The sequence below is a fragment of the Numenius arquata genome, chromosome 4 (assembly GCF_964106895.1).
Source record: "Numenius arquata chromosome 4, bNumArq3.hap1.1, whole genome shotgun sequence".
Taxonomy (NCBI): Eukaryota; Metazoa; Chordata; class Aves; order Charadriiformes; family Scolopacidae; genus Numenius; species Numenius arquata.
Window position 1 is genome coordinate 45,114,035 of NC_133579.1, and position 27,067 is coordinate 45,141,101.

General features: G+C 40.5%; 2 protein-coding genes across 2 annotated transcripts in view; both read left to right on the forward strand.

The window, feature by feature from the left end:
• Positions 1-12,359, forward strand: part of ADCY2 (adenylate cyclase 2) — a 223,165-nt gene extending 210,806 nt beyond the window's left edge. Inside the window, exons 21-25 of the mRNA XM_074146221.1 lie at positions 3,163-3,309; positions 4,472-4,579; positions 6,675-6,789; positions 10,737-10,861; positions 12,207-12,359. Of these exons, the coding sequence (XP_074002322.1) occupies positions 3,163-3,309; positions 4,472-4,579; positions 6,675-6,789; positions 10,737-10,861; positions 12,207-12,359 (648 nt within the window). The remainder of the gene's footprint in view (positions 1-3,162; positions 3,310-4,471; positions 4,580-6,674; positions 6,790-10,736; positions 10,862-12,206) is intronic.
• Positions 12,360-20,500: 8,141 nt separating this feature from the next.
• On the forward strand, positions 20,501-26,903 carry CFAP90 (cilia and flagella associated protein 90). Its single transcript, XM_074146871.1, has 3 exons — positions 20,501-20,696; positions 22,763-22,879; positions 26,587-26,903. Exons 1-3 carry the CDS (start codon positions 20,505-20,507, stop codon positions 26,764-26,766), a joined length of 489 nt encoding a protein of 162 aa, XP_074002972.1. The 5' UTR covers positions 20,501-20,504; the 3' UTR covers positions 26,767-26,903.
• Positions 26,904-27,067: the final 164 nt, after the last annotated feature.

A 27,067-nucleotide genomic window follows, 5' to 3' on the forward strand; every position in this document is an offset into this window, starting at 1 on the left:
ACTAGCTGGGAATACCTCCTTAAAATTCTCTGACATTTATTGTGACAGGAACAATTACTATTCATCTGGTTATAAACAGTGCCATTTGTTGTTGTTTCCATACTGCTACTATGCTATAGAGCGTTAGTAGGATGGATATTGCCCCAGTATTAGAGAGGAAGGAAGAGAAATGGGACACTGTTGCTGAGCTTCAGCATATGACAAGTATTCACATACAATGTGTTCATTTATTTTGAGGTGGAGGAGAGGAAGGAGTGATAACTCTGGTTATAGAAAAAGAAGATTTATGTCTGTTAATTGTAACAGTCAGGCATGCAAGCCTTTCTCCCAGCATATTTGTCCCCGTACTGGGTGGACAGCCAACAGCATGAAGCACACTGATCTTCCTGTGTCACAACAGCACTTTTATTTGAATTTCTGCTCCTGTCTTCTGCTCATATTTCTCTTCCTGATGACTGTGACTTGTGCAAGTTGCCATGATTTATTCCGGGCAACACTTCTGCTTTCAGGGAACTCAGGAAAAGCACTTCCTAATAGCTAATTAGCGCTCCGTGGCTTTTCCAGTGGCAGTCGTTGTAAGACGGGAGTTGCCACCCATCAGCAGTCCAGTCAACTGCAGGGCCCGGCAGTATCCAGTGTTAGATACTTCAGCAAATGTTTGTGGAACAGCTGAAGATTAATGTGCTCTTCTCCGTTCTGCTTTTACCTGTAAATGTAATGGCATATTTTGCTTCTGCAGATGCTTTTTATACACTTTCTACTTATGCATTTTTCTAGTATTCACATAAGCATTCAGGCTTTTAACCCTCTAAGCTTTTATCTTTCATGTTGTTGAATAGCAATGAAATATACATTTATATATCTCTTATGTATTTTTCCTTATTCTAATTTTAAATGTTCTATTTATCTTCTGGTTCCTGTATTACGAGGTGGTAAAATGAATCCTTTTTCTACCATCACTGCTTCATATTATTCAGTAATATCATGCCTGCAGCACTGCATAGTCAGTCTCCTTTTCCTGTAAGGGTTCAGTTGTAGCTCCCAACAGACCTGTATTTTTATGACTTGAAGTTATATTCCCAAATAAACCTTTATATGGTGTTAGTTTCCATGTGCTATTTCAGATATAGTACTTTCCCAGTATATCAACTCCGTGTCTAGATTTTGTGTTTCACAAAATTTACAACCGGTATCTCATCAGTAGTGTAATTCTGGCACATTTTACATTCTCAGGATGCAAAATCAGCAGGATCCAATGAAGAAAATAAACATTAGATAGCAGCTGGTTTATCTGGTGAATTAAAACAACTTTTTTTTTAACTAATTAAGAAAATTCCTTGGACAATAGAACTGTGCATTAATATTAAGTGTACTATTAATTTGGCTGGATTCAACTTACTGGATTTTTCCAGTTGGTAGGAATATGAGCACAAATATATATTTAAAAAAAAAAAAAATTCATCACAGATTTATTCAACCTGTTTATTTTGTCAGGTCAAGTTTCAAAAGTATGTGTAATAATCCATGTTTTGAGTATTCATGGTCTACGTTCTGCTATAAATACTCTTGTATCTCCCTCCAGTCTTTTATATAACACAGTGAATTTCCTCTTCTGGAAGGCCCTATATTTGTGCGGTCCTCTTTTAATAACCAGCACCATGTGTGTGGCCTGAATTCCTTCACCCAAAATTGAAAGCAAGTTTAAAGTCACTTTAAAGTGATAATGAGTTTGTATATATGGCTCTGAGTTGGGTGTTGATACAGATGGGCAATTTCAATTGGCTCAGCTTTAAGAATATAAATAATAATGGTGAATTGCAACAATATATTCAATCCCCACTACTACAAATCCCCGCTACACAGTGGCATGGTGGAGCTTCAGCGATGCTGTGGTTGTGGAATTCTTAGAAAAAGGGGCAGAAAAAATTAGTAATAAATCATCTGTCTCCTCCAGCTGCCTGGGTTCCTCCCTGTCTGCCATTATTTTCATGTTTGCCCATAAACTTCCCTCACACCTGTTCTGGGATGAGGCAGTCAACAGTTTTCCCATAGTTCAGCTATTTTTCAGTTATACATCACCAATAGAGATTCACTATTTATGTACACATCTGTGTACATACTTTCAAAAGAAACACACTGTCAGTGAAATTGCAAAAAAAAAAAAAAAAGCTTTGATAAGTAAAAAGGTAAATAATATTTGATGGTTCTTGAAATCACAGAACAAATCCTATTCACCTTATGTACACGAGTATTGAAAACCTTGTTTTACTCAGATAATAACTTGGATAGAATTTGACTTTATAGTAGCTTACAGCATCTTTTATTGCTGTCGTTACCTTTGCATGTAGACAGTAACTTTTCTTAAGCATTAGTTTAACAAATATTCTTTCTTTACTTTTTTTAAGGATGTGAATTTATCCTGAAAGAAGAGATATTTTAATATTTAAGGGCAGTGGAGAGGAAACTTAAGCAGGGGGTGGTGTGTTCATTTTTAGCACCAAAGTCTTCCTGTGGAGCAGAGGTTCTCTCATTTCAGCGGTCACAGAAGGCAGTGGAGAATCTGACATAAATAAATTTTAGTTCAGGTCTCTTCTTCCCCTTTGCCTCCACTCCTTGTTATGGAAAAGAAATGACAATTATTTTGTCCTATTAGGCGTCTTATGATTTTAGGCTAGGAACTATCAGGATTGTGTCACATTATGCGTTTCTAGTGCACTGGATTTGTGATTTTGGTTCAGTTTTCTAGCTTTTACAATAACACAGCTAATAATAAATTAGAGATTATTTTGCAAAATATAGTTTCAGCTGTGCAAGCCTGACCAAATTCTCTACATGAGAATCCTCAGAAATGGGCCCTATCTAATAAACTGGTAAACATTTTACATTCACAGAGTTAATGCTCAGGAGGGAAAAAAAGTTAACTTTAAATCATTAAAATATTTTCAGCTGTATATGTTGAGACTATTTAACAAACAGGTTTATACACCATTTAAAATTAATAAATGCAACTAAATGCAAAAAATATCCAACCACTGTTGTAAGGCATTCCAACCATTGCAACGCCTGCCTTTTCAGAACCAGGACGCTGCATATTAATAAGAGAACTTTATAGAGCTGGTTATATCAGATTTTTTTTTCTCTATTCTTTTTTCTTTTGGACAGGATCTATATCATCAGTCATATGACTGTGTTTGTGTCATGTTTGCTTCTGTTCCGGATTTCAAGGAATTTTACACAGAATCTGATGTAAATAAGGAAGGCTTGGAATGTCTCAGACTGCTAAACGAGATCATTGCTGACTTCGATGATGTATGTACTTCTAACAACAATCAACATATCGTTTCAATCTTAATGGGTATGCAACAGCAAGCAAATGTACTTGAAAGGAGAGTGGACGAGCTGTCAGAAAAGAACTTTTCTGTGCCTAGTCACATGGAAATTACTTACAGGGAGTATTAAAGGGAAAAGAAATTTACTTGGGCTAAATCAGATATTGGTCTGACATCATACTCAGTTGCTTTTGATTCGCTATAATGAGAATCCTATATGCATATCTGATGGAGAAATTTTTGCCCTTTAGCTGCAGTTCATGAGGCAGTCATATTACATGCCATATACTAACTACCATTTCTAAATACTGGTGCCTAAAGTCAGGTATGTATATCTGTGTCCCCTAAAATGATACAGCTTTGTGTTACACCTTATCTCTGTTGGTCTCATTGTAGGGAGTGTTATCAGTTGATACATTGAGTTGAGCAACTCAAAGGATTGCATAAGTTTTAATATTCCATTCTCTGAAGTTATAAGCAAGTACAGAGTATGACTACAGATGGATTGTGAAAAGGCAGTTGTAAAGGTCTCACTGAGAACAGTATTTCTGTTCTCAGTGAGAAGTTATTAGTGGTGAAGACACTAGAAAAAGGCATTAAGATTGTGCTGTGACTCAGAGAGCAGAGTCTGGATTTGTGGATCTGCAGCTATAGAGGGTATTTTAGCAGCAAACCCATTTGGCAACTTTGGAATGTTCAAAACAACTCTGGATATGAACTAAATTCCTTGGATTTTAGTCCCATTGGCATGAACTGTCCCATTGGCATGGAAGAGATAGTTACTTTCAGAAAGCTGCTTAAAGCTTAACTGTTGGCTCACATGGTGACTCAGTTCCAACATCAAAGTCTATTAACTTTTAAGAGCTGTATGTACAATACGGTGCAGTTTATTCTCATTACTATAAATTTAGTCCCTTTATAATTAAAAGGTATTTTAGCAGACAGAAATTCCCTCTCCTTGGAGGCCGTAACCATTGCTTCATCCATCCTTAAGTTCTTCATCCTGTATATATTTGTGAAGCCATTGGCTGTCTATTAAGAAACTGTTACAAGAACTGATGTTCTGAATGCTGTTAGTAACAATGCTGTTAGAGTAACAAGGCTGCTGATCTGAATAATGAATAATCATCCTTGTTTTACAGTTATTGTCAAAGCCAAAGTTCAGTGGAGTGGAAAAGATAAAGACCATTGGAAGCACTTACATGGCAGCAACAGGATTGAGCGCCACACCCAACCAAGAACAGTGTCAGGTACAGGAAAAGGTTCCTGCTTAATAAAAAACATGTTCAAATGAAAGATAAAATTCTGTTCATTAAACTGCAAGTTATGTATAATGTTGTGGCCTAGTTTTTTCTAATTAAAGTAGATTGCATTGTACAGGACGAGTGCATACTTTTGTTTAGTAGTCTCTGGGAATTATTGTTCTTCACATTATGGTTTGAAAGTGCCACCTCTGTATTTGCTAAGTCTAAAACAGGCCTTCTACTCAAAATACAATACAGCATTTTATTGCTACATGCTGCAGCAGAAATGGATTTATAGACTACAAAAGACTGCAAGAATGAGTATTTTCCATTGTAAGCTGGGAGGACTGAGTAGCTGTATTAGCCATACACTTGCAGAACCTTCAAGCTCAGCACTGAGAATGTGTTCCTTTGTTTCTGGATTACTTAGTAGGGTAGGATTGGGAACTGCAGTCAGTAGAAATAAATTGCAGAGAAGCAATTCATAGCTTTTAAGCAAAAACCTTGCTTTTGCCATGATCTTTAGAGTACTACGGGTTAGCGATGGAGAGCAAGCAATTATGAATCAACACATTCTCTGCTAAGGATTAATGTGTTCTTGCCAAACTCATGTTCCTTCTAGACAGAAGCAATTAACACCTGAACTATAGACCTTAAGGATCCTGAGGACAAAAAAAAAAAGAATTATTTTAAATTAGCTGTGACATTTAATATAGGGAGGTGAAGGGGATGAAGGAAATGCAGAACTGTAAACTGAAGATAAGAAGACATAGAGGATCTCTCAGTCACAACTTAAAACTAGCGTGTGCACAGGAAGAAATTTATCATTTGAGTTATTTCCACAAACTGTGAGTCAAGTGATCCAAGTTTTGGTGTTCCTTTGGTGATTTAGTACACATTTTCAAAGGAAATCCACCAAAACTCAGCAGCCTTCAGTCTAGATGCCCAAAGATCCACAGGTGCTTTAGTACCTAGTGTGGCAGTGGCTGACTGCTAGGCGTACTGCTGGGATCAGCCCCCAGCTTAAAACAAGCACCCAAGGAAGACTAAGTGCCTAAGGAGGGGGACTGAATACATCAACTGAACAGGAAACCATCTGTCTTAGCTAGGAGTGAATTGCAAAGGAAACAGACTTCATCCATCTAAACAGCTGCTCTGGCAAGCACCACTACTGTCCCACCTAGGCTGATGCATCTACTCTATGAATCATCTCCCAAAGTTGTCATCTGTCCATCTCTCCTGTCACTTTATATCAAGAAATTAGGAAGACTCACGCATTTCTCATAGGGATCACTGAGGCCATCTCTTATGAAATCATTCTTTTGTCAGGGTCCTACCCTGGGCTGTAGGATCTTGAAAAACAGTTTTCTCCTCAGCCTGAGAAGATTCAAACCAGTACTTAGAAATCAGGCTACACTGTTGAGGAGACATTAAGTCCATAGCTTTTATAAGTGGTATAAGCTCTAAGCTAGTAAATTGGGGGTCAGAGGAGGATGGGTTGCCTTCTTCCTCTCTTCCTCTTGTATTTTACTCATGTTCAGGTCTATTAGATGTTCTCAGAGGTGCTTGTTTATCTACCAGATGAGATCAGTGGAGGAACTCTTAAAATTGTGAATTTCACTGGAGCTTAACCGTTAACTAGGGTGCTGAGCTGTGCAACAGTGAGAGGGAGGAGTCTCTGTGGGGCTGTTCACAAGCATTATTTATTATTAAAGGGTATAAATTAGAAGCAGACACTTGGAGAAAATTAATGAGCAAATCCTAGGCCCACATAGACATTGAGTGCCTTTGAGATTACATAGCAGCTAATCAGTTATTTGACAATCAAAACATTATATTAGACATGTTTTGGATCTATCGTCTCTAGACTGCCTTATTGTGTAAGTAAAACACATCCTGGTCTATTGGCCGTTGATTGATCTAACTGACACTGGACAGGGCACCATCTTCTACATTAATTTTCTTCCGCTGCCTGCTGGCATTAGGACATCCCTAAGGGTTTAAGTACTTTCAAGTATTCAGCATATTTTGGTTGTATTTTAACAGCAACTAAGGCTAAGGTAAATTATTTTATTCTGTTTGTTTGACTGTTTAAATTCAGGAACCTGAACGACAGTATATGCACATAGGAACCATGGTGGAATTCGCATTTGCCTTGGTGGCAAAACTGGATGTCATAAACAAGCATTCATTCAATGACTTCAAGTTACGAGTAGGTACGTATCACAGGATTTTTATGAGAATATCGGCGGGGGGGGGAAGGGAAGAGGGGGTGGGAAGAGGAGAATTCAGTGTGAAGTATCAGCTGGTTAAAGTGTTAGTAGAACTGACCAAAAAAGCCACGAAAGTAAGTAGCACCATCTTTACCCTGTTTAAAGGCAGCCTTCGAGGTATCGCCCATTAACCATAGCTGCTGTGGGAGTGTTTCAAGGCAGGACTCAGAAAAGGGCAGTACTCCTAAGTAACGAATGGTTGAAAAATACATTCCCATGGCTCTGAATTGTTTTATCGTAACTCTATAATAATTATTCCAGAGTTGTTAACAGCATAAATTTTTTAAGCTTATCAATACCAAAGGACACAAGAAGACTCTAGACAGGGCTTTACAAAAACCACATGAATGCTTTTGGAGAACAAGCGCTATAAAGGGCTAGTGAATCTGGAGTTTGAAATATTTTAGATATACTAAACTCAAGCAAGAATATGAAAATGCACCCTTTCCTTCCCAGTGTTACACAAAGGAGTTGTGTTACACAAATATTTCTATTCTTGGTTATTTTGTGGTTATTGACAAATAAGAGCAAAGAGGAACAGTTGTTTATATTTGAAAGGGATATCCCTTGTATTTCATCTTCTAATTGCTTCTACTTGTGCATCATGGTATTTTAAAACAGAAATAGGCAGCTGCAGTAAGCCATGAAAAGCCTGATGAAATAAATTAATTCAGAGCTGGTCAAGAACCATATGTTCCAAAATTTTTATTTCCTGATAGCAATACACAGCAGTCTTACAATGCAATATGTAACTTGGAAAGTGTGAAATGAAAGCAGTAAATAAATATTGGAAACACATAAACCCTGTAAACATGTCAGAAGTATTTGATTTCCAACAGTTATTCTCCTGTCTTCTCTTTTTCTTGCTGTGCTGCTTGCTTTTCCTTTCGGCTTCTCCTTTCATGTTTATTTCACAGTGCCACCCACTGGCAAAACTTCCTATCTTCTGACTTGAAATATTCGTGTGTTCCTGAGAGTGCTCCTTTGCCAGTATGTTTTGTGTTCCTTGCTAGAAAAAACGACAAAGCAAATCTGAAGTATGCTTCCTTCTCAAAGTGTCACAGAACTTGATGAGTTTAAAAGGAATGTGTAGAGATATCATATTTCTGTACAGAATAAAACTTCCTTTCTTACCATAGATGACACATGCCACATACTTGCAAACATACTTATATCAGCAATGTCAGTACAGATAAAGAGCTGCTGAGTGTTGGGCCTAAATCTGCGAACTGATTAAAGCAACACTGATTCATTTAAAGTGGGGATCATGAAGCAAAATTTCCAGGGAAAAAAAAAAACAACCTACTTGTGATTTTTAAAGTGTGTGCTTCTCCTATTCCTATAGGTTCCAGAGAAGTCAGATTCCTTTGCTTCATGAAATGAAGAATAATTAAATCTACAAAGGGACACAGGCCCCAAACTGTCACTCTTGCCATCTTGATCCAATATAGGCATCTTCACTTCCCATCTTCACTTCACTTCTCCACTTCCCACCACCACCTGACCATGAAAGGATCTGATATCCATAGCAATTAGAGCCAAAGAAACTTTTGAGTATCTACCTCCAACATGATGCCTGCTACAAGAATTTAAACCCAAACTGCCATTTGTAAAAATCTTCCTCAGCCAGAATCTAACCCTAGAATTGTTGCAACTCACTAGAGGTCTGAGCTTTCAACCTTCATTTTCTTGTGAGGGCCTGAAATGCTAGATGTGCCTTAGGAGGTACACAGCCTACTCTGATGCTGTCAGGCAAGGGAGGGGAGCACCTAGATTCTATTTCAGGTATTCCTCCTGAATAAACCAAGCTCAGCTGCTTGGTTTATTAGGCAAGCTCAGATACGCTTTTGTGGCAAGTTTTGCACAGGTTCTTCTTTTTTTTCAGAACAGAACAGAGGCTGATATGTTGTTTTCCATATAGCTTCACGGTTAGAACATTCATCTGTGTTGTAAGTGAACTTAATTTGACTTCCGCTTTTGGCTGAGACTGCTCAAGCACAGGGATCCCGGTTCCCTGGAGAATGCTATGAGCCCAGGCTGCAGGATACTTTGGAATGAGATATTCTCTGTCTTTCCTGCTGAAAACTATTTGCTGAACAGTATTTGACTTTCCATGGAATAATTATATGTCACTTTGGATATGAGAGAAGGAGACAGATGGTATCAACCTCTGTTAGAGCATTCACCTGGACTGAGAGTACTACTCTTCCAGCCTTGCCCTAACAAACATTCATGTGTGTCATGGAAAGAACACCCACGCTAGCAGGAATGACAGAGCAGCACATCCCAGAATGCCTGGGTGGCCAAAACACATTCCTAAGAGTTATGGGAAGAGCTCTCCTTGAAGGTGGAGGGACCTGAAGCTGGCTTTCCAGCCCCTGAGGTACTACTCTAACCATCAGCTGTGGTGGTTCAGGAACGAGGTAAAAAAAAAGCCACCTCCTGCCCATTGTATTTGGTGGGAAGGTCCCACCGCACTGCCCTAATTTCTGGACCACGGCAGAGCATAGGCCACACACATCTCTTCAGCACTCCCCACTAGCCAGCTTGGGCTACTCGGTAGGTGGCTTTTATGGATTCCACTCTCAGGTCCCTAGGCTTTCTACGCATTGGATGTCATGAGGCAGAAATACACACCCATGACTTGGTTGTAATGCAGACTGTTGCAAGGCCCAAGTCCCTTTGTGCATTCAATCCCAAGCACTTAGAGAAATATTTATCAGGTTCTATCTGGTATTCTTTAGGGTTTGCATATTTCCCCAGTTTTCTAAATTTAACTGCTACAGTCACTTTTTCCACGGTTTCTAGGTGGGCTTATAGCCTGGTTGCTAGCCCATGCTGCCACCTTACATATGATCCATACTAGATGAGCCAGCTCTGAGATGCCTACCCGTGCTAAAATCACACTTTCTTTTTGCTGCATAGATATATCCCTAGTGGTGATTTCTGTCAAGGAATTAATAGACCCACTGTTGTGGAGATCAGTTGTGACCCACTGATGTGGAGATAATTTTAGAAATCGAAACTACTCGCTTATCTAGGGTTTATTTCTCACTAGGGTGTATTTCCTGCTCACCTGTATGTATAGTTACAATTATAGATATTTGACACTGGTTAACGATAGTGCTTTTGATTTTGCCTTCCGGTCTCCTTTCCTGCTAGCAGAGTCCAACTCACTCCCTTTACAAACCTAACATAGGATAAAAACTGACTACAAGACAAAAAATGCCCGGAGTCTAATGAGGGACTACACTATGTTGTTCTTCGCTCTTACAGTGTGCATTTCAGAGCTAGCAATTTGTTACTCTTACTCCATTATTATTCAAATTACTTGAATACATATATATTGATTGCAGTTATTTAGGACCATTCTGTGGGCAATCCAGCCTTCAGAACAAGACTTTGAATCCTCCCAGCTCATTCACATTAGTTTGTTCTACATTTAAGAGGCAAAGAATACTGTAAGAGTCATTTGATTTGGCCATAAACTATTGCAGAGAGGATAACCCCTTTTCACTACAAGTTGAAATGAAATTATTGTCTATCTGTTTTCCCAGGAGCTGCTGCCCTCCCACAGTGTGTTCCTCATGCTATCTAATAAAGGCAGTAGCAGGTTATTAGGATACTAATGGTTGAAAATACCAAATTTACTCAGGATGGGAGGGAGCTGTAAAACTAAAACTAGATGAACTAACTTTTGGCATTTTTATAACTAACATCCTTCTGCTATAAATGGTTGATAAAACAGTGTGAACAGACTATTGGTGGCTGTACTTGCCATTCAGTGTGGGCCAAATACCGTGTTCATTGACTTGATTTGTTACCAGATGCACTGTGTGTCCTTGTTTGGTGGATCTTCTTTTTTAATGTTAAGTTCTGATGTTTTCCAGGTATCAACCATGGACCTGTAATAGCTGGCGTAATTGGAGCTCAAAAACCACAATATGATATCTGGGGCAATACAGTAAATGTGGCCAGCAGGATGGACAGCACTGGTGTCTTAGATAAAATACAGGTAAGTCTTGGGTTTGTGCTAGTATTTATCTTAATCCTTTGAGTTTGGTGCTTAAAAAACATCATATATTTGTACACTAAACAGGTCTGTGTTTTGGAGCTACAGACGCCTACAGAAAAAAAAAAAAAATTACCTTCCAGCTGTATCTGTACATTTCAAAAGAATTAGACCTTGGGCAGGGAAGTAAAGAATTAAAAGAAAATTACAGGGAAAATGAGAGAAGAATCAAAACTTTGTCTTGACCCTACAGAGGAATATGGTGGAGGAAGTCATGGGTTGCCTGGAAATGCATCCCTAGATAAAGAGAGGATTTGAGAGAAATCATGTGTCTATTCTGTGAATTTCTAAACTCGTAAAATACTAGCTACCTTATCTCTGAACAGCATTCCTGATGTTAATTATTTCTAAATAAAGGAAATTACCATAACTGTTGTACACCAAGTTAAATCCATAAAGCAATTATGAAACTTCCCTTTTAGTGAACCATGCTGATTAATAATCTTTATAGATAATTATCTGTATAGATTATAGATAGATCTGTATAGAAAAGACCTTCAGTTTATTAACTTTCCAGGGATTCCATAGGGATCACATTTTACGTATCTGCCTATTGTGCTGCCTAGCACTTTGGGATCCCAGCATGTGATTGAGAGCACTCCAAATCTGTGATTGAGACTATTCAGAACTAAATAATGGAAAAGTAAAGTCACACACTGCTGGTCAAAACTGAAAACAGAAGGGATGTCAAAGCAATGACATCTACAAACAGTTGCTTGCTTCACAAAGAAACACAGACAGTCTGAGACGACTCTGTTGTTCGACCTCCTCAACAACCTCTGTCCTAGTGGGCTTTCACCTAAAATGTCAGAACTGCCTAAAGTTTGCTTCACTGCCAGTTATGTGAGAAACTGGCAACAGCAGCTCTGGCAGGTGATGCTAATGTCTTGCTCTCACTTCATTCACACAGCCTTAGCATCTGCAAAGAGGTGGGGAAGCTTAGGTCAGCTGAAATGGGAAGCAACTCCTGAAGTTGAGAAGAATGCTGTATGAGGGAAGAGTGTTGTCCCTAGTGCCATTTGTGTATCTGCGAGCCCTCTGTTTGCAATCCTAGGTACAGAGACGGTTATACCCAATGTGATACTTGATGTAAGAGATTAGAATCAGCATCCAGCAACAGGCTATTTGAAAGCTCAGGGGCTCAGACTTCACTTGAGATCCTTAGAGGTCTTATAAGCATTATAGCCAAACCCTTATAGTTGCTCAGCTGTACATTCTCTTTACACTCTGGAAGAGGATTCTGCTTTGCTCTGTTATCAACACAGGTTGCATTATTGTATTGTTGCAGGTTACAGAGGAGACAAACAACGTCCTGCAAACACTGGGGTACATGAGCACTTGCAGAGGAATAATAAATGTAAAAGGAAAAGGAGAATTGAAGACATACTTTGTACATACTGAAATGACAAGATCCCTTTCACAAGGGAACATGGCATCTTGAAGAATGCTTGTACGTGTCATCAGTACCATATTTTCAGGAAAGTATCACGCACTTTTTAACTACATTTTGGCCCTTAACATGCGTGCTATTTTCTGGTATGTGGCACTTATTTTAATATGGCTGCAGAATAGTCCCATGAGCCATCATTTTGCACCTTGATTTCCTATGTTCAAGGACAGTTGCGATGTACACTATAGGACTGGAAGATTGTACTGCTACTTGCACTGTTATTTGAAGACAAGAAAAGAAGGAATAGGAATTAAAAGGAGATCATTCATCCTGAAAGGACTAAAAAGAGATGTTTGTGACAAATGCGGGGAAAAAAGGCAATAAAGCTAGGGGTGCATAATATTTTCTGATGCATGGTGTTTTCTGGAAAATACAGTCGCTCCCCAATAGCATCCACTAATCTGGTATTAAAGTATACAGTATTTGTAAATAAGTTTACTCTGTCCACACATGATTTGGATGTGATCACCAATTGCATCTCATAGCCAGGGACACGTTAGGTGGCTTGCTGGCATTCTTTCTGAAGAGAGAACTAACAATGCTGGAATAGTTTTGTACAAACGTGTCAAATGTTTTGAAGCTATTGTCTTTTGTAAGGTTAATTCATTAAAAGTTTATATGTACTTTGTCTTACTGTTGCTGTCTCTTAGTTTTGCTTCCTTACATGGCTTCTGTTGCTTTAAACCTGCGCGTCCTCTGCTGTTGCCGCTGCTGCTGCTTTTTATCCAGCAGTTAGATATTGAGGCAGGCTATGGCCAGCAATGGCCCCAGTCAATAATATCTGCTAGGCTCGCTATTGCCTTTCAGAAATTGAATCACTTCTGTTGTCTTCAGTTTTGGGTCGCATTCTAGGCACTTTGCAGTCATTTACTCCCTAGGTGGTACAGAAGACTTACCTCAAATCCATGAACACAAGTAATGTGGGGGGGACTGGAGACAGTAGTAGTGTTGCTCCTTTACCTGGCCTGCAATGCTTAAACGATAACTAGGAGAAGCTGTACAAGAGAAGAAATGTTTTGTTTGTTTTGCACTTTGACAACCTCTTTTGCCCTTGCATGCCTTTCACTTAACCTTTACAATGTATTTCATGGGATGTTTAAAATTATCTAATTTATCGGAACATGAGCATGAGTGGAAGATACAAAAAATGCTACTTTGTGGATATTCAAGATTAATTTAAAACCCATTGAATTAAAAAGTATTACACTTGTGGAGTTTCATAGATAAGCCAGGTGAAAGAATGAAAAACCAGGCCAATGTACTATCTATGCTCTTTTGAAGCATAGATAGGAAAGTCTAATTTTTGCTTTGCTATAGTCAGTACTTGAAATTAACATATTCTTTTAGTCAAAACATCCTAACAAGACCAAAATTAATAAAATCCTCCTATTTACAAAATAGCATATAATGACAAGATTTTTTTCTGACTGATACGGTATGAATACAGAAGTTAACACATGCACTATTAGCACTGGCATGTTAGGGAAATGTAATAAGTATTCCGTTTTCTTATTCATGGAACATACATTTATATTTATGTTGCACTGGTGTCCTTTCAGAAGGAGTTCTCAAAACTGTGGCTCACAAATAAATGGCATCATGCCACAGTCTCACTGAGTGTGGCATCATTTACTCATGGCAGCCATTCGCCCACTAGCAAATTCAAATGGCAGTAGATTTCAAAATGCCTACATCTGCAGTAAAATAGACAAACTGAATTTTGATCCCTTTAAGTTAGTCTAAAAACAAAATGCAAGTTATTTCAATTGTGTCCAACATAACACACTTGACGTCTCACCCAGAGCTGGAGACTTGCTCAGTAACTCTCAAGATAGGTGCTCAGTCTGTTAAAACTCTTGTTGTTGTCTTTATGATTTCTTCCTTTTAATTAATAAGTTAAGATAAATATTTTCCAGTGGAATGAAAGACTTTCCAAATAGCTCACATAGCAGCAGAAACAATGTCTCAGTCATTGCCTAAACCAAGCTATCATTACCTGTGCTTTAAGGCTTCTCCTAAATCCCTCCTCTCCACTGACTATGAATTTGTCCTAGGAACACTGAAAAAAATTTATTAATCTCTTAGACTTTGAATGTACTTTGGGCCCTTAAAATCGTTCCGGTATTGTCACAGGTCAAAGCAATCATTTCTTACTGTGGATGAAAACCCTTTAAAGTTGATTTTATTGTACTGTTGTATCTATGTGCAGCGTTTAGGTATAACCTGTACATTCAGGATTTTGCTTTTCATTTGTATTCTTGCACATCAGTAGCAAACCTTGTACCTAATTTGATAGCCTTGTTTCTATGATTTTGATAAAAGTTAACCAATATTATATTTCTGTAAGCCATAAAACGTTAAAACATTTGAATGGCTGTGAGCTGACTGCCTCAATGAAATATAGAGAAAGATATATATGTGCCCTCCAAGATCATGTTGAAGATGCCCTTGTTCAGAGCATTCATCTTTCACTGGTGTTCTTCTCTCATTTTGTAGTTGCATTCAGATTCTTGCAGCCAAAACCTGCTAAAGAACAAGGAAGTGGGCAAAAGTTGATTATACCTGCAGTATGATGCCCAGACAAAGAAAGGTGCATACTATCCTCTCTCTAGCCTTCAGCTGCTGAGTATTATTATTATTTTTCTAGTGCTGAGAAGCTATTTGTATCCAATAAATACTTTGTCTTCCAATGCATTTTACATCTACTGTTTATACTGTTTTATTTTTCCCGTCTAGACTGACCCAGAGTTCTTGTATCCTCTTTCTTCCTCTCCTGTGATTTCCTCTGCCTCAATAACTGGATATAACACTGCTCATGTATAAGTGTGTAACCTGAAAAGCTTTATGATAACCATGCGAATCAGTATTTGATGTTCCATATATTCTACATCACAGTAAGGCTTAAGTTCTACAACTTCCATGGTGGTGCCGTAGTTCATAGGTCACTAGCAAACCACAAGGAGCATGACTTCAACAAGTACAATGCAAATGTATTTCACACCGTGAAGCAGCAGCCAAAAGATCAATGTAAGAGTGATTCACTGTGGTCTGGGAAAATGGAATCCAAATGGGAACACCTGGGGAACCTGCTAGATTTCTTTTTCAAAGTCAACGCTTTGCTTCAATTTATGGCGGGCTACCGAAGGGCAGGAAGCAAAATTAGACCTGCAGATATTTTTGTTAACTACAAAAGTTGTTGAGATTATCTGTAAATTAATGCTATCTAGCTGCTGTTTCTAAAAAGAGACATTAGCATTTTATTTATGCTGTGTGAAAAGCATTTTTCATCCTCTTTATATTCCTCTATGATTCCTTTATTTTGTAAAATATCTACAGACCTTCCCTTTTTCTACTGAGGCACAGGTAGGAGTTCAACCTGCTCATTTCTAAAGCAACAGCTGTGCTCATCTGAAGGTAGAGCTGTTAAAAGTCTGTCCTGGTTTGTTTTCAGAACTTCATATCAGGACAAACAATTTGCTAAGTTGTCAGGGTGCTTTATATAGCTGCAGATTTACTGTTAAAAGCAATGATTACCTTGTCCTTTGATATGTATCTTTCCTTTTGAAAAGGAAAAATATCTTCTGTATGAAGGTATTTTAATTTTTCATTTTCAGATAGCGTGTTCTCCTTCCCGTGACCTAGATATTACCCTTCAATGCTTTTTAGAGGTGGACCCTGAAAAAATTTATGACTAGGGCTCTTTAGTTTTATTCTTCGTTTCTTGTCAAAATAGTGGAGTGACTCTGGGGAGGAAACAAATGTAGAATGAGATATATGTGCCTTAAATAAAACACATAATTAAGAGAGTATTTTTGTTCCTTGAAGTACTTCAAATTTGTGCAGATTTGTCAAAAGTGGTGTATAAATCAACTGTAGCTGGTTCACCCTAAAGTTTGCTACATACTAATTTTAAACATTTTCAAATTTAAGAGCAGAAATTATTCTGGTCAATGTAGTTTTTAATATGTAAAAATGCAAGGTAAGGACATTTAAATTCTGTTTGCAACTATGATGATATGACCCCCTTTATGTTGTAGGATGACACTGCTCAAAATAAAGATTCTGCCAAGATTTGTTTGAAAATTTTTGGTGGAGTATTTTTCAAATATATTTGTAGCCTTTGAGGTGCTCTACCTGAAAATCTCGGTTTTGATAGGAAGTAATACGTGAAGTATTTAGAAAGACTGACATTCCAGGACCAGAAATTTTCATGTTTGCATTCCAAAACAGTCTTACAAATAACAATTGTTATGTAAGTAATGTCCACCCCGTATAAAACTGTGTATTACTCTACCTACCAAGAGAGTTATTGAACAAGAATATTTGTCTGACTCAGTGAACTGGAATACCCATCTAGCAGATATGAGTCAACATACAAATAATAGCTGAAATTGTATCTGTTAACCAGTTATCATTTTAAAATTGTTTTTCAGTCATTAAAATAAAAATAATTCTAAATAATTGAAAAGCTTAATTCTCCAGTCCAGCAGTTGAAATTGTAGTCACAGGCCAACCAGGAAATGTTTGCAATCTACAGACCAAGGCTCAGACATAATGAACGTGTAGAGAATTATTTGAAACAACAGATATATTAAAATTAAATTTTTTTATGAGTAGCTAATGAACAAAAAAAAAAAAGCCCTGAAGACTGCAAAAGGTGAGCTGACTTCTACAGGTGATGTACAGAAAATGTCTGAAGAGCCTTCCTGTTTGGGACAGGTAGTCTGTCAGTAATTCAGGGTCTGGAAGAAACAAGCACTGGTGTGAAATGACTGGCTTGGACCAAAACTATGGTAGTGGAAAGGGACCAAAGTTTTTGAGCCATTTTTGTTTCAGCCTCTTTTCCAAGGGCCATGGGATGCAGCATTTGCTGGCAAAGGCTATCTCTCCATTGTGGATCAGTTAAGAGTCGGGAACATACAGCCATCCGACACACGTTGAGGTCAAGCAGCAAGGACAGGAGATGAATTGCTAAGCCTTCATTTGAGGCTACCCATCTCAGCTCTAAGTGACGTGAGTCTGAAGCAGGTACGTCAGCTTGTAGTAAGAAAACAGCTACTGTGGTTTTTCAGCATTATCAATGACCTGTCCAATTATATATCATCTGTTCTCTTATGTCCATCCCGTCTCCATCCCCTTGTCATTTCATCTCCACCCCATCCCATCCCCCTGCCCCCCCCACTTCATTACCATTTGCTCCACAAATTCCTTTTAGGAGTTTTCTTGCAAAGTTATTCCATAAGCCAGTCTGACATTTCAGAACAGTGACCCTACCTTTGAGACACCTTTTTGACTCTAAAAGTGCACATCAACATATTTGAAATTCAGGAACCTTAGCAGTGGAACCTGAGGGAGATATTGCTAATCCCTAAAAAAGCTGGCAATTGAACTTCTCCTTAACACGCTGAATTCAAAACAACTTTTAACACTTTGGTCTCTGAGCTCAAGTGTATTTGAATGCTTATGTATGACCATGCAGATTAAAATTGCTCTCACAATTGTTTTCATGTTCATATTTAAATTACTATGGAAACAGACCGACCTCCCTTGCTACTCTATAACAGGACCATACACTTAACAGTAGCATAATAGCAGTGTATGATCTAAGTCTGGTTGTAACTGGAACAAAAACCCCTGGGGTATTCATATCCTGCTTCTGGGGAGTCTGCAAAAAGCGACCAGGAAGAAAAAGCCTTTGTAAGATTCAAATAGTTCTAAAGCGTTTTGTATCTTCATTGGGAAGGAAAAATGAACTGAAAACCATAATTTTAAATTACTTAAAATGGTTGGTTTAGGACAAATCTGTAACAAGCATCCAGCAGTATTTCTGACAATCCAAATTGCATCCAGATAGTGCAATTCAATTAATGCCATCTTAAATGTTAATCAAAATGCACTAGATGTGAACAGTAGAAGGAAAACTGGAGAGAAACATTTCAGATCTGACTTCAGAGCTCTTGCCTAGCTTAGTTGAGATTTCTGGGAAACAGTTTCTTGTGGCTCTATTTATAGCTGCAGCTTCAGCTGAGCTGCTTTTTATAAATGGGCTTGCTATCTCTTGGTTCTCGGACTAAACTACAAAAAAGCACTTGCACAGCGGCAAACATGTCTCTGTGTAGGAAGCTGATGTAAGGCAGCTGTTGGATTTTCAATTCCACTGCTCGCTTTCGCTGCGCTAATTTGGCCCATGCTGCAGAAAGCAGAGGACCCTAATTGGTGGAGGGACGTTATTAGATAAAGCAGATAGGAATTGTCATGAACAATTTAAAAAAACACCCACCCAAGACTGTAGAGTATAAATACCTCCACACTGCACTTGCAAAGAAGCAAAAGGCTACATTATTCAGTGTGTTAGTGATGGGAGAGTGGCAGCTATATAGTAGGGATGGCACTTTTACACTTACTTTTACAGTAGACCTGAATTATTGCATGGATCCGTCACACCCAAAAGAATTGGTTGCAAAAATCTCTGATACCCTGAATGTTGGGTTTGTTCTTTTTTTTTTTTAATAAATCTTGGATGTAAAAGTAAAAAATCTTGGATGTTCAGTAAAAATAAGATGCCTGGAAGAGCGCTGTTGTGAAAGAGCTTGCCGAAAGACACTAGTAGCAATAATAATAATAGCAATGCTGTACCTATGACATGTTAGTTCTACAACTGCGGTTGCAGAAAAGAAAGTTAAAACAAACCAAGCTCGTCACAGATCCCCAGGTGGCACAGTAAGCATAGTTATGTACATGTATTGAAGCAGGATAACCGTGAGGTGAAAACCGAAACCAGGCACCAGGTGCTACCACAGCAGAGCAGTTAGAGTCAATCCGTTCTTAGAGATTTGCACTGGAGAGATGGTCACTTTCAATGTCCCCGACATGAGTGTTTGTGAGAGACTTTCAGCTGCGTTGCCTGAAATAGCTGAGCATCCTGGTAAAACTTGTGCCCGAGGAGGTGCGGGCCAAAGATACCCCACATTCCCCAAGAGCCGGGATCCTCACTCTGGTGGGAACTCCATGTTTTGGTGTGGTTTTATTCAACCTCTCCACTTAAAAGGGGATTTCCAGATTAGCGCAAACACCCACAGGAAAAAGTCACTCCCGTTCGGCCAGGCTTTGCCCTGACATTCTTCCCCAGCTTCCAAGGATCAGGGAGCTGGCCGTGAGGGCACTGGAACCCTGGGCTGGGCAGCTGGTCAGGCTGCCTGCTGAGATGGCCCTGAGGCCGCTGCTCAAACCTGGGCCCAAACTGTTATCATGTCTTCATGTCCGCCACTCCACACTTATGGGTTTACAGAATCACAGAAATGTAGTGGTTGGAAGGGACCTCCGGAGATCATCTAGTCCACTATCCCTGCCAAAACAGGTTCACTTACAGCAGGTTGGATAGGAACGCATCCAGGTGGGTTTTGAACATCTCCAGAGAAGAGACTCCGCAAATCTCTCTGGGAGGCCTGTTCCAGTGCTCTGCCACCCTCAAAGTAAAGAAGTTTTTCCTCATGTTCAGATGGAATTTCCTGTGTTCTAGTTTGTGCCTGTTGCCCCTTATCCTGTCACCGGGCACCACTGAAACGAGTCTTGACACCTGCCCTTCAGATATTTATAAGCATTGATGTGATCCCCTCTGTCTTCTCCAGGCTGAACAGACCCAGGTCTCTCAGCCTTTCCTCGTAAGAGACATGCTCCAGTCCCTTGATCATCTTCGTGACCCTCTGCCTGACTCTCTCCAGTAGTTCCTTGTCTTTTTTGGACTGGGGAGCCCAGAACAGGACCCCGTACTCCAGATGTGGCCTCACCAGGGCAGAGTAGAGGGGGGAAATGACCTCCCTCGACCTGCCGGCCACACTTTTCGATGTGCTCCAGGAGAGCACTGGCCTTCTTGGCCACAAGGGCTCATTTTTGGCTCATGGTCAACTCGTTGTCCAATTGTTTAATTAACATCGCTCTGTGGAAACGTCCACAGCTCCCGCGTCCCCCTCCCCGCGCCGGGCCTTGACCACCAGGGCCCATCCGCCCCCCAGGGCCCGCTTCCTCTCAGGCTGCCTCGGAGGCGGCTCGGCCCGGTGTGTGGGACTCCCGGCACGCCCCGGTCCCGCCCTTCGCCGCTGGCCGAGCGTTGCCGGGTAACAGCGGCCGCCCGGCAGCATGGCCTCCTCCGACCCGCCGGCCGCCCCGGGCGTCCCGGGGGCAGGAGGGTCGGGAGCGGTAGAGGAGGCACTCGGTGCCGCGGCGGGAATGAAGCGGCGGCCTCCCCTCTCCGCCTTCTCTGTCTTCGGCCACGTCCCCGCCGGACGGGAAGGGCCTCCGGAGCTCAGCTATTTCTACCGGGTGGCCAAGGTGAGGGAAAGAGGGAGGGAAGGGAGCGAGGTGGGGAGCCCGGCCGGCCCCGGCGGGGTTGGACGGACAAGACTTTCCCCTGGGTTTCTCTGCAGCATGACTACATTGTGCTCGGTCCCTGTGCAAGGGCTCGGCCCTCATCCTGAGGGACATGGTCAGGTGGGTGTTTTAAAAAATCCCGTTAATATTTCGAAGCCCAGTGGAAATGCCGCACGTTTGCTGCTAGCTAGGCTGTCTTAATGTCTAAATAGAAGGGTTTAACTTCAGAGGCTTTTGCGAAGTGTAACAGGCGTTTGGTACTTGTGGATGGGAAAATGAAGATAATGTCTTTCACTGGATGGCAAGAGAAGGCAGAGACATGGTTTGCCAAGGATTAAGGACGAACCAGACACATGGTGTCACCAAAATGTGAGACGTCTTTAGGGGGAGCACTAGGAAAGGCACCATCTGTCACTAGGATTGGATGCGGCACCTGTGTTTTTTCTGGTAACGCATGCTCTCAGGGATGCTTTAATAAGAAACTGCTCCATTTTCAGTTGAGAGAAAAGGTTTTCAATGTGCATCGTGCAAATTTTTCATATGCTGAGCTTTAAATAAAGAAAACCAAGAGAGCTACTCAAAACAATAACATCAATATATGCCTTGGTAACAGAATGCTTCTGAAGGTGTTGCATTGACACTTAACATGTAGTAACTCAAGTAGACTAGCAGAGAGCCTCACCCCTCACTCTTTGCTGCGTTTATCACCCTTTTTCCTTGTTGTCTGTGTTCTCATATTTAAAATCAGAAATGAAAACAATCTTAGACCTTCAGCCTCAGCTGGGCTATACTACCTGGGTAGCAAACCTTTCTCAAACCACTCTCAAAAGTCATGTGAGACATTGAACTTAGCAGCTTCCCCCTGAAAAAAAAAAAACAAACCCAAAACAAAAAACCCTGTGAATCCCCTCCCCACCCAAGTGACTGGCTGTTGAACGTGAAGCACTGGACAGGGACAACTGGCCACCTGTGAGAGTCTGCAGGGATGTTGGCAAGGTGCAAACCACAGCACAGCGCTGAGCGTTAAAGGAGCAGCAAAACTAGATTTCCAGCATTGACTGGGTGGCCCTGCTAAAAGACAGGTAGATTTGTAATTTCAGGCTCTTTCATGTTGATTTCAGCCTTACCTTGGGAAGGTGCTCTGAGCCAAAGGTGAGTGGGCACAGATGGTACCATGCTTAACAAAACGTGATAGAGCACAACAAAAACAAGGCAAGGGCATGTGAGAGGGCTGGTGGGGTGCACTTGGGGCTGGTGGAGCTCGCAGTCTACCCAATCTGCATGGAATTATCAACCATATGGTAGAGCTTTTGCTTTACAATATAAAGTCTGCTTTGACACTCCGATGACCTGGTTTGTCAAAAATGCTGCTCCACTGGTATGGAAACAAAAAGTGATAACAGCTGTTGAATAAGTTTCTTCACAGCACAGGGCTCAGCCACAGGGCGAGGAAACAGTTTCAACTCATTCTTCTGCACAATTAAGGAATTAAATAATTTGAAATTTTTTATTTGTACAGGAAGGGGAATTTCATTCCTTTTTGCAGCTTAAATACCTAAACCCAACTGTGTGTCAGAGACTGAAGGGGAGAGAAATAGAGGAAGATGTGCTCAGCATGTGGCCAGAAGCTAGAAATTCCTGCCTTTAATCCCTTGGCTGACAGTTGCTCCCTTGATTCCTCTATTGCTTTACATAAGTTACTGTAGCCAGTAAAATTTCCAAAAGTTACAGCAGACTTCAGGGAAAAATTGAGGTAGATTGCCACGAGGGAAATTCCAGAGCTGAACAGACTTTAAAAAGATACCACACACCATTAGAAGTTTTTATTGCAGACTATTCCAAAGGAGTGACCCAAACTTGCTAATGGTAGCTCAGTAATATTACAGTTGCCATTCATCTAATGCTATGTATACACTCTTATTAATTGTTAAGTATTGAGTTATTAAGTATTGATTCAACTACATGTATTCTGTAACCTTTAAAGTTAAGCAATACTGCAAATTAGCCATTTTTTCCCTTTTCTCAAGACAGGAGATGTTTCCACTTATGATTCCATTTTTAATAGACCAGAGGGTTACAACAAAAAACTTCACCGATGTGACAGAGAACATGCAAAGGGTCGTGGTCTTCACATTAATGAGGAGGTAACCCTTTGATAATTTCATAATTATCTTTGTTAAGGTATTTTATACTTTCTGACATGGGTGGAGACTATAGGCATTGTTTTACCCTTTGCAATGCAGCCTATATGGTATCAAAGGAATCGGAAGAGGACATCATTGTCCTCAGCCTGAAGGTTTAGGAAAAAGCATTAGCCATTGAAGACACCTGAGTTAGCTCCTTCTTGTTGGCATCCTGTAGATTTCCAGGTGACAAGCCATATGCAAGTTAAAGCATGGGGAATGAAATACACGCAGCAAAGCAAACCCTCTGTTACAGACCTTCAGGGTCACTGAGAGTGACTTCTGAACTGTCTGTGCCCCTCAAGAGTTGCAATTCAGGTGGTCCTGCAGCTGTTTCTGTGATGCTTGAAATCTCTTCTTCCTGAGAGGACTGGATTCAGGGACCCCAACTCAACCCCTGCCCTCTGACATCCACCCTCCCCTATGCCACCATTCGCTGAGTGAGCCCAAGTCTCTGAAGCTGGTGAGTTTGTTACGCAAACTTACACAAGATTGCCCTGCAGGAAGGAAATTATTGGGAGCTTGTGCAAAGGAGTGGGCAATTAGAAGACCACAGCCATGCCTGGAAAAGGCTGGGCAAAGCATTCAAGGCCAGCAGAATCTGGGTTTGGTGTGCAGCCTGATAACTAAGGAAGTATGAAGCCATGTTTTTAAACATCTGCCTTGAAAACAGAAATACTATAATATATACACATATATAGAAATAAGTATTTTTCCATGCAGCATCTGAATAATACACATACATACACAAGTGTGTGCACATAATATATATTTATATATCTACATATACACATAAGCTGAGGCTGTCAATAACCAAATGAAATACAACCTCTGTGTGTTAATGGCCTCAAAACCCCAGTGGGTTCATGGCACGCAAAGAGACGGATAGGCTAGGAATGGCTGCCTGTACTGGTGATTATATTGGACAGAGATGGAAGAAGGAAGAGGGAGACAAAAGTTAAAATTGCTGTAATTGCTATGTAATAAAACTGCTGCTATTTTGTGACAAAGGCCACTGCTTGTGATTCATCTCACTAGCAGCTATTATGCCAGGCAGCTCAGTGCACAGCCGTAATGCCCTTCAGCTCTAATAGATAGGGCAGGGAGTATTAGGTGCTCCCAGAGGAATCCCAGGAACGCCCCTTACCATCACCTGCTGGAGCCTACTAACTCAACTGCAAATCTGCATGAGGCCAAAAGCCATGTAAATGACCACTCCAATTAAAAATGAGCCTTTTTATCTAAACAAAACACAGCCAAACCCCCTCCCCCAATAGCAAGCCCAACCTCCAGCTTGGAAATTTGTGTCAAAAGTTTTATCAATGCAGAGTTAAGGTTTTTTACTGAGCTCTTGTGTCCTTTCCATAACAACAAAACCTACTTTTCTATGTTTGCTTCCTAAAGCAAATGTATATGGGCCAGAATTCATACCAGCTCTGCTGGGCAGCGCACACAAGGGACTCTGCCTGAACAGGTGTCCCTTAATCCAGCTCTTTAATTAGCATGGAGGCACATCAGACCCACAGTTGTTGAATGTTACAACATGATCCTCCTGCACATGATGACACCCAACACTGACCTTGCCCATAATGAAGTGCAAGTCACATAGTCAACTCCTGTTCTTTAATTACCTCAGTGGCCCTCGCAGAACTTTATATAATAAAACATTAAAAAAAAGGCCACTCTAGTACAACACTGAAAGGAGACAGGCTGAATCCACCACAGTACACTCCCTTCCTTGAAGTGGGAAAAAAACAAACCATTAGATGTAAGCCCTTCACTTCCTGCAGAGAGCCTGGCTGCACCCAGGGAATCCAAGAGTAGAGTGACAGATACTCGGTTTAGCTGCATGCAGTACAGTGGCTGCAGTGGAGTGTTTGCACAAGGCTGCCATTGCTGATTTCAAGTGTTAACAGTGCTAGAATTACACGCTGTGAAGGCGTGTAGCGGGATGCCTCCCAGCCAACTGTTGGAAAATCAGAAATCTGCTGAATGCCAAACCTGCAAAGATGAAATGCCACTGTGCACAGTCAGCGCTGTGCTACCAAGGATGCTGAAAACTGAATCTTATTTATTTAAAGGGAACACAAAATAATGGAATTACAACTGCTGCCTGTCCTTAGCACTGTGAACCCTGTATCACTAGCAAAGCCTTTCTTGATGGTACAAAGATTGAGTCATTTCTCCTTTTCAGCATTTATCCACAACTGGAGGGGGGAGGAAATGGTCTTATTTTTTGCCTGATATTCTTCTTGATTTGATTTTTGTTGTGGTGGGGTTAAAAGTTGGTGTACTGAATAGCTTTTAATGGGGTGGAGCAGGGTAGGCAGGAAAGGTAGGGGGAGAGTTGGGAGACGAATGGTTGTTTTGGAATGGGCTTTTCTGTTGGTTTTATTTTTCGTTTGGTTTGGTTTGTTTTTTTGGTTTGTTTTTTTTTTTTGTGAAAAAAAGAGTTTACAGCCTCTTCCCAATAATCTCAGATCTACTTCTTTCCATGAGTCTGGAAATGTCTCACAGCTGCCTGCCCTCCTATGAGACCCTTCAGGTCCGTGCTCCCACCTGCATCTTCACAGGAAATGAAAGGGCTCGTGTGCTGTACGGGTTCTATTATAAGTGCTGACATGGCTCAGACTTGTGTCTGTTGTGGCAAATAAGTCATATTTTTGCACCTGAAATGTGGTGTGGCATCCGCATTTTGATTCTCCTTGTAAGTATTACATCATAAGACTAGGGAAACACATTGGCGACCAAGGCTTACTGTGTTGGCCAGTGCGTAAGCATACAAGCAGCCTGATAAATCAGAGACCTTTGGCTAGGGAAAGAAAAACAAACAAATCCTGCCTTTCCCTTCTGACTCCAGAGCTCCCCGTTGCTGTAGCAGAGGAAGGAACTGCAGATTGCAAATAGTGATTGCAGAGTCACGTAAAGCGCAGTTTACTAAGAACAAGCTTAAAATAATCTTTTATTGGTCAGGTTATTTTTCGCCAAGTCCACTTCCCATCATTGCAGAGCGGTTATTTCTGTATTCTTACAGCTACAAGCATTTTTAGTAAAACCTTTCATTGTGCAAAAATACAGTAGTATATGCTTTATGTCCTTCAGAGAAAGCTTGCATGGATTAGCGGTTGCTCAGGGTTTTTCTTCAGGCTTTGCTTTTTTTCATGTGGTGCTTTCACTGAATTGTGCAAGCAGGGTACGTGTTCCTGCAACAGGGGGCACAAATTAAATCTCTCCTATTTTTCAAATGAATCATGCAAGCCAGCACACAGGAAAAATAAGAATGAAAATAAAATCTGTGCCACTTTCCAGTAAAATAGCATTTAGTTTGCCAGTAATCCCATGGTAATCGCCTGTGTGTGTGCACACGTGTGCATGCGTGTGCATGTGTGTAAAAAATTATCAGTCCACAGTAGCTCATGGCACAGCTCTGTATCTTACCATCTTGTCGTCTAGTCATACATTCACAGTTTATTAATATACATAAAAAACTAGGTCAGGGTTGGAACAGTAAGAGTGCAGATCACTGCTAAATAAATACACAGCCATGCAGCAGATGCTGTACAGTTCTGTCTGGTTTTTTGCCCCTGGCCACAGCACATTTAGCAACAGATAACTGCCATGTATTCACTCTCTGATTTTCTTATAAGGAGACTTTTATATTTTCACAGGAAATAGCAAGACCTGTCGCTGTTTTGTCATCTTCAGAGTATGGGAGACGCATAAATAAGCCCGTAGAGCAGGTGATCAGAGAGCATGCAAGGATTAATCTGCTGGAGGCAGAATTCTACAGGAAAAATGGCATCACCTGCTTATTGGAAGAACCTTCTCCAAGCCTGGATCCATGTTAAATCTCTTGTATGTGTCATTGCCAGAAACATCTATGTGGAAAAAAATCCACCTCACATCAAAATGCAATATGGTGCTTTTGCTTTTTCCTCTACGTTTTAGTTAATGAGAATGATTTGGATTAAAACTAAACTAGGATGAAATAGCAGCTGTACTTTTCCTTATGCTAATTCAAATGCATGTCTTCTCCTTACAGTCTCAAAAATCTAATGAAAAGCAGCATCCACCGTTCTATGATTCTATGATTTTAGGCAACACTGGAAGTGAGATCTGTTGGGTCAACAGCTGTCTCTCTGCAATTTT

Coding starts and splice junctions, on each gene's coding strand:
- CFAP90 (XM_074146871.1), top strand. CDS start 20,505: ATGGCCTCCTCCGACCCGCCGGCCGCCCCGGGCGTCCCGGGGGCAGGA. Junction 20,697..22,762: donor ATTTCTACCGGGTGGCCAAG/GTGAGGGAAAGA, acceptor CCTTTTCTCAAG/ACAGGAGATGTTTCCACTTA. Junction 22,880..26,586: donor GTCTTCACATTAATGAGGAG/GTAACCCTTTGA, acceptor ATATTTTCACAG/GAAATAGCAAGACCTGTCGC.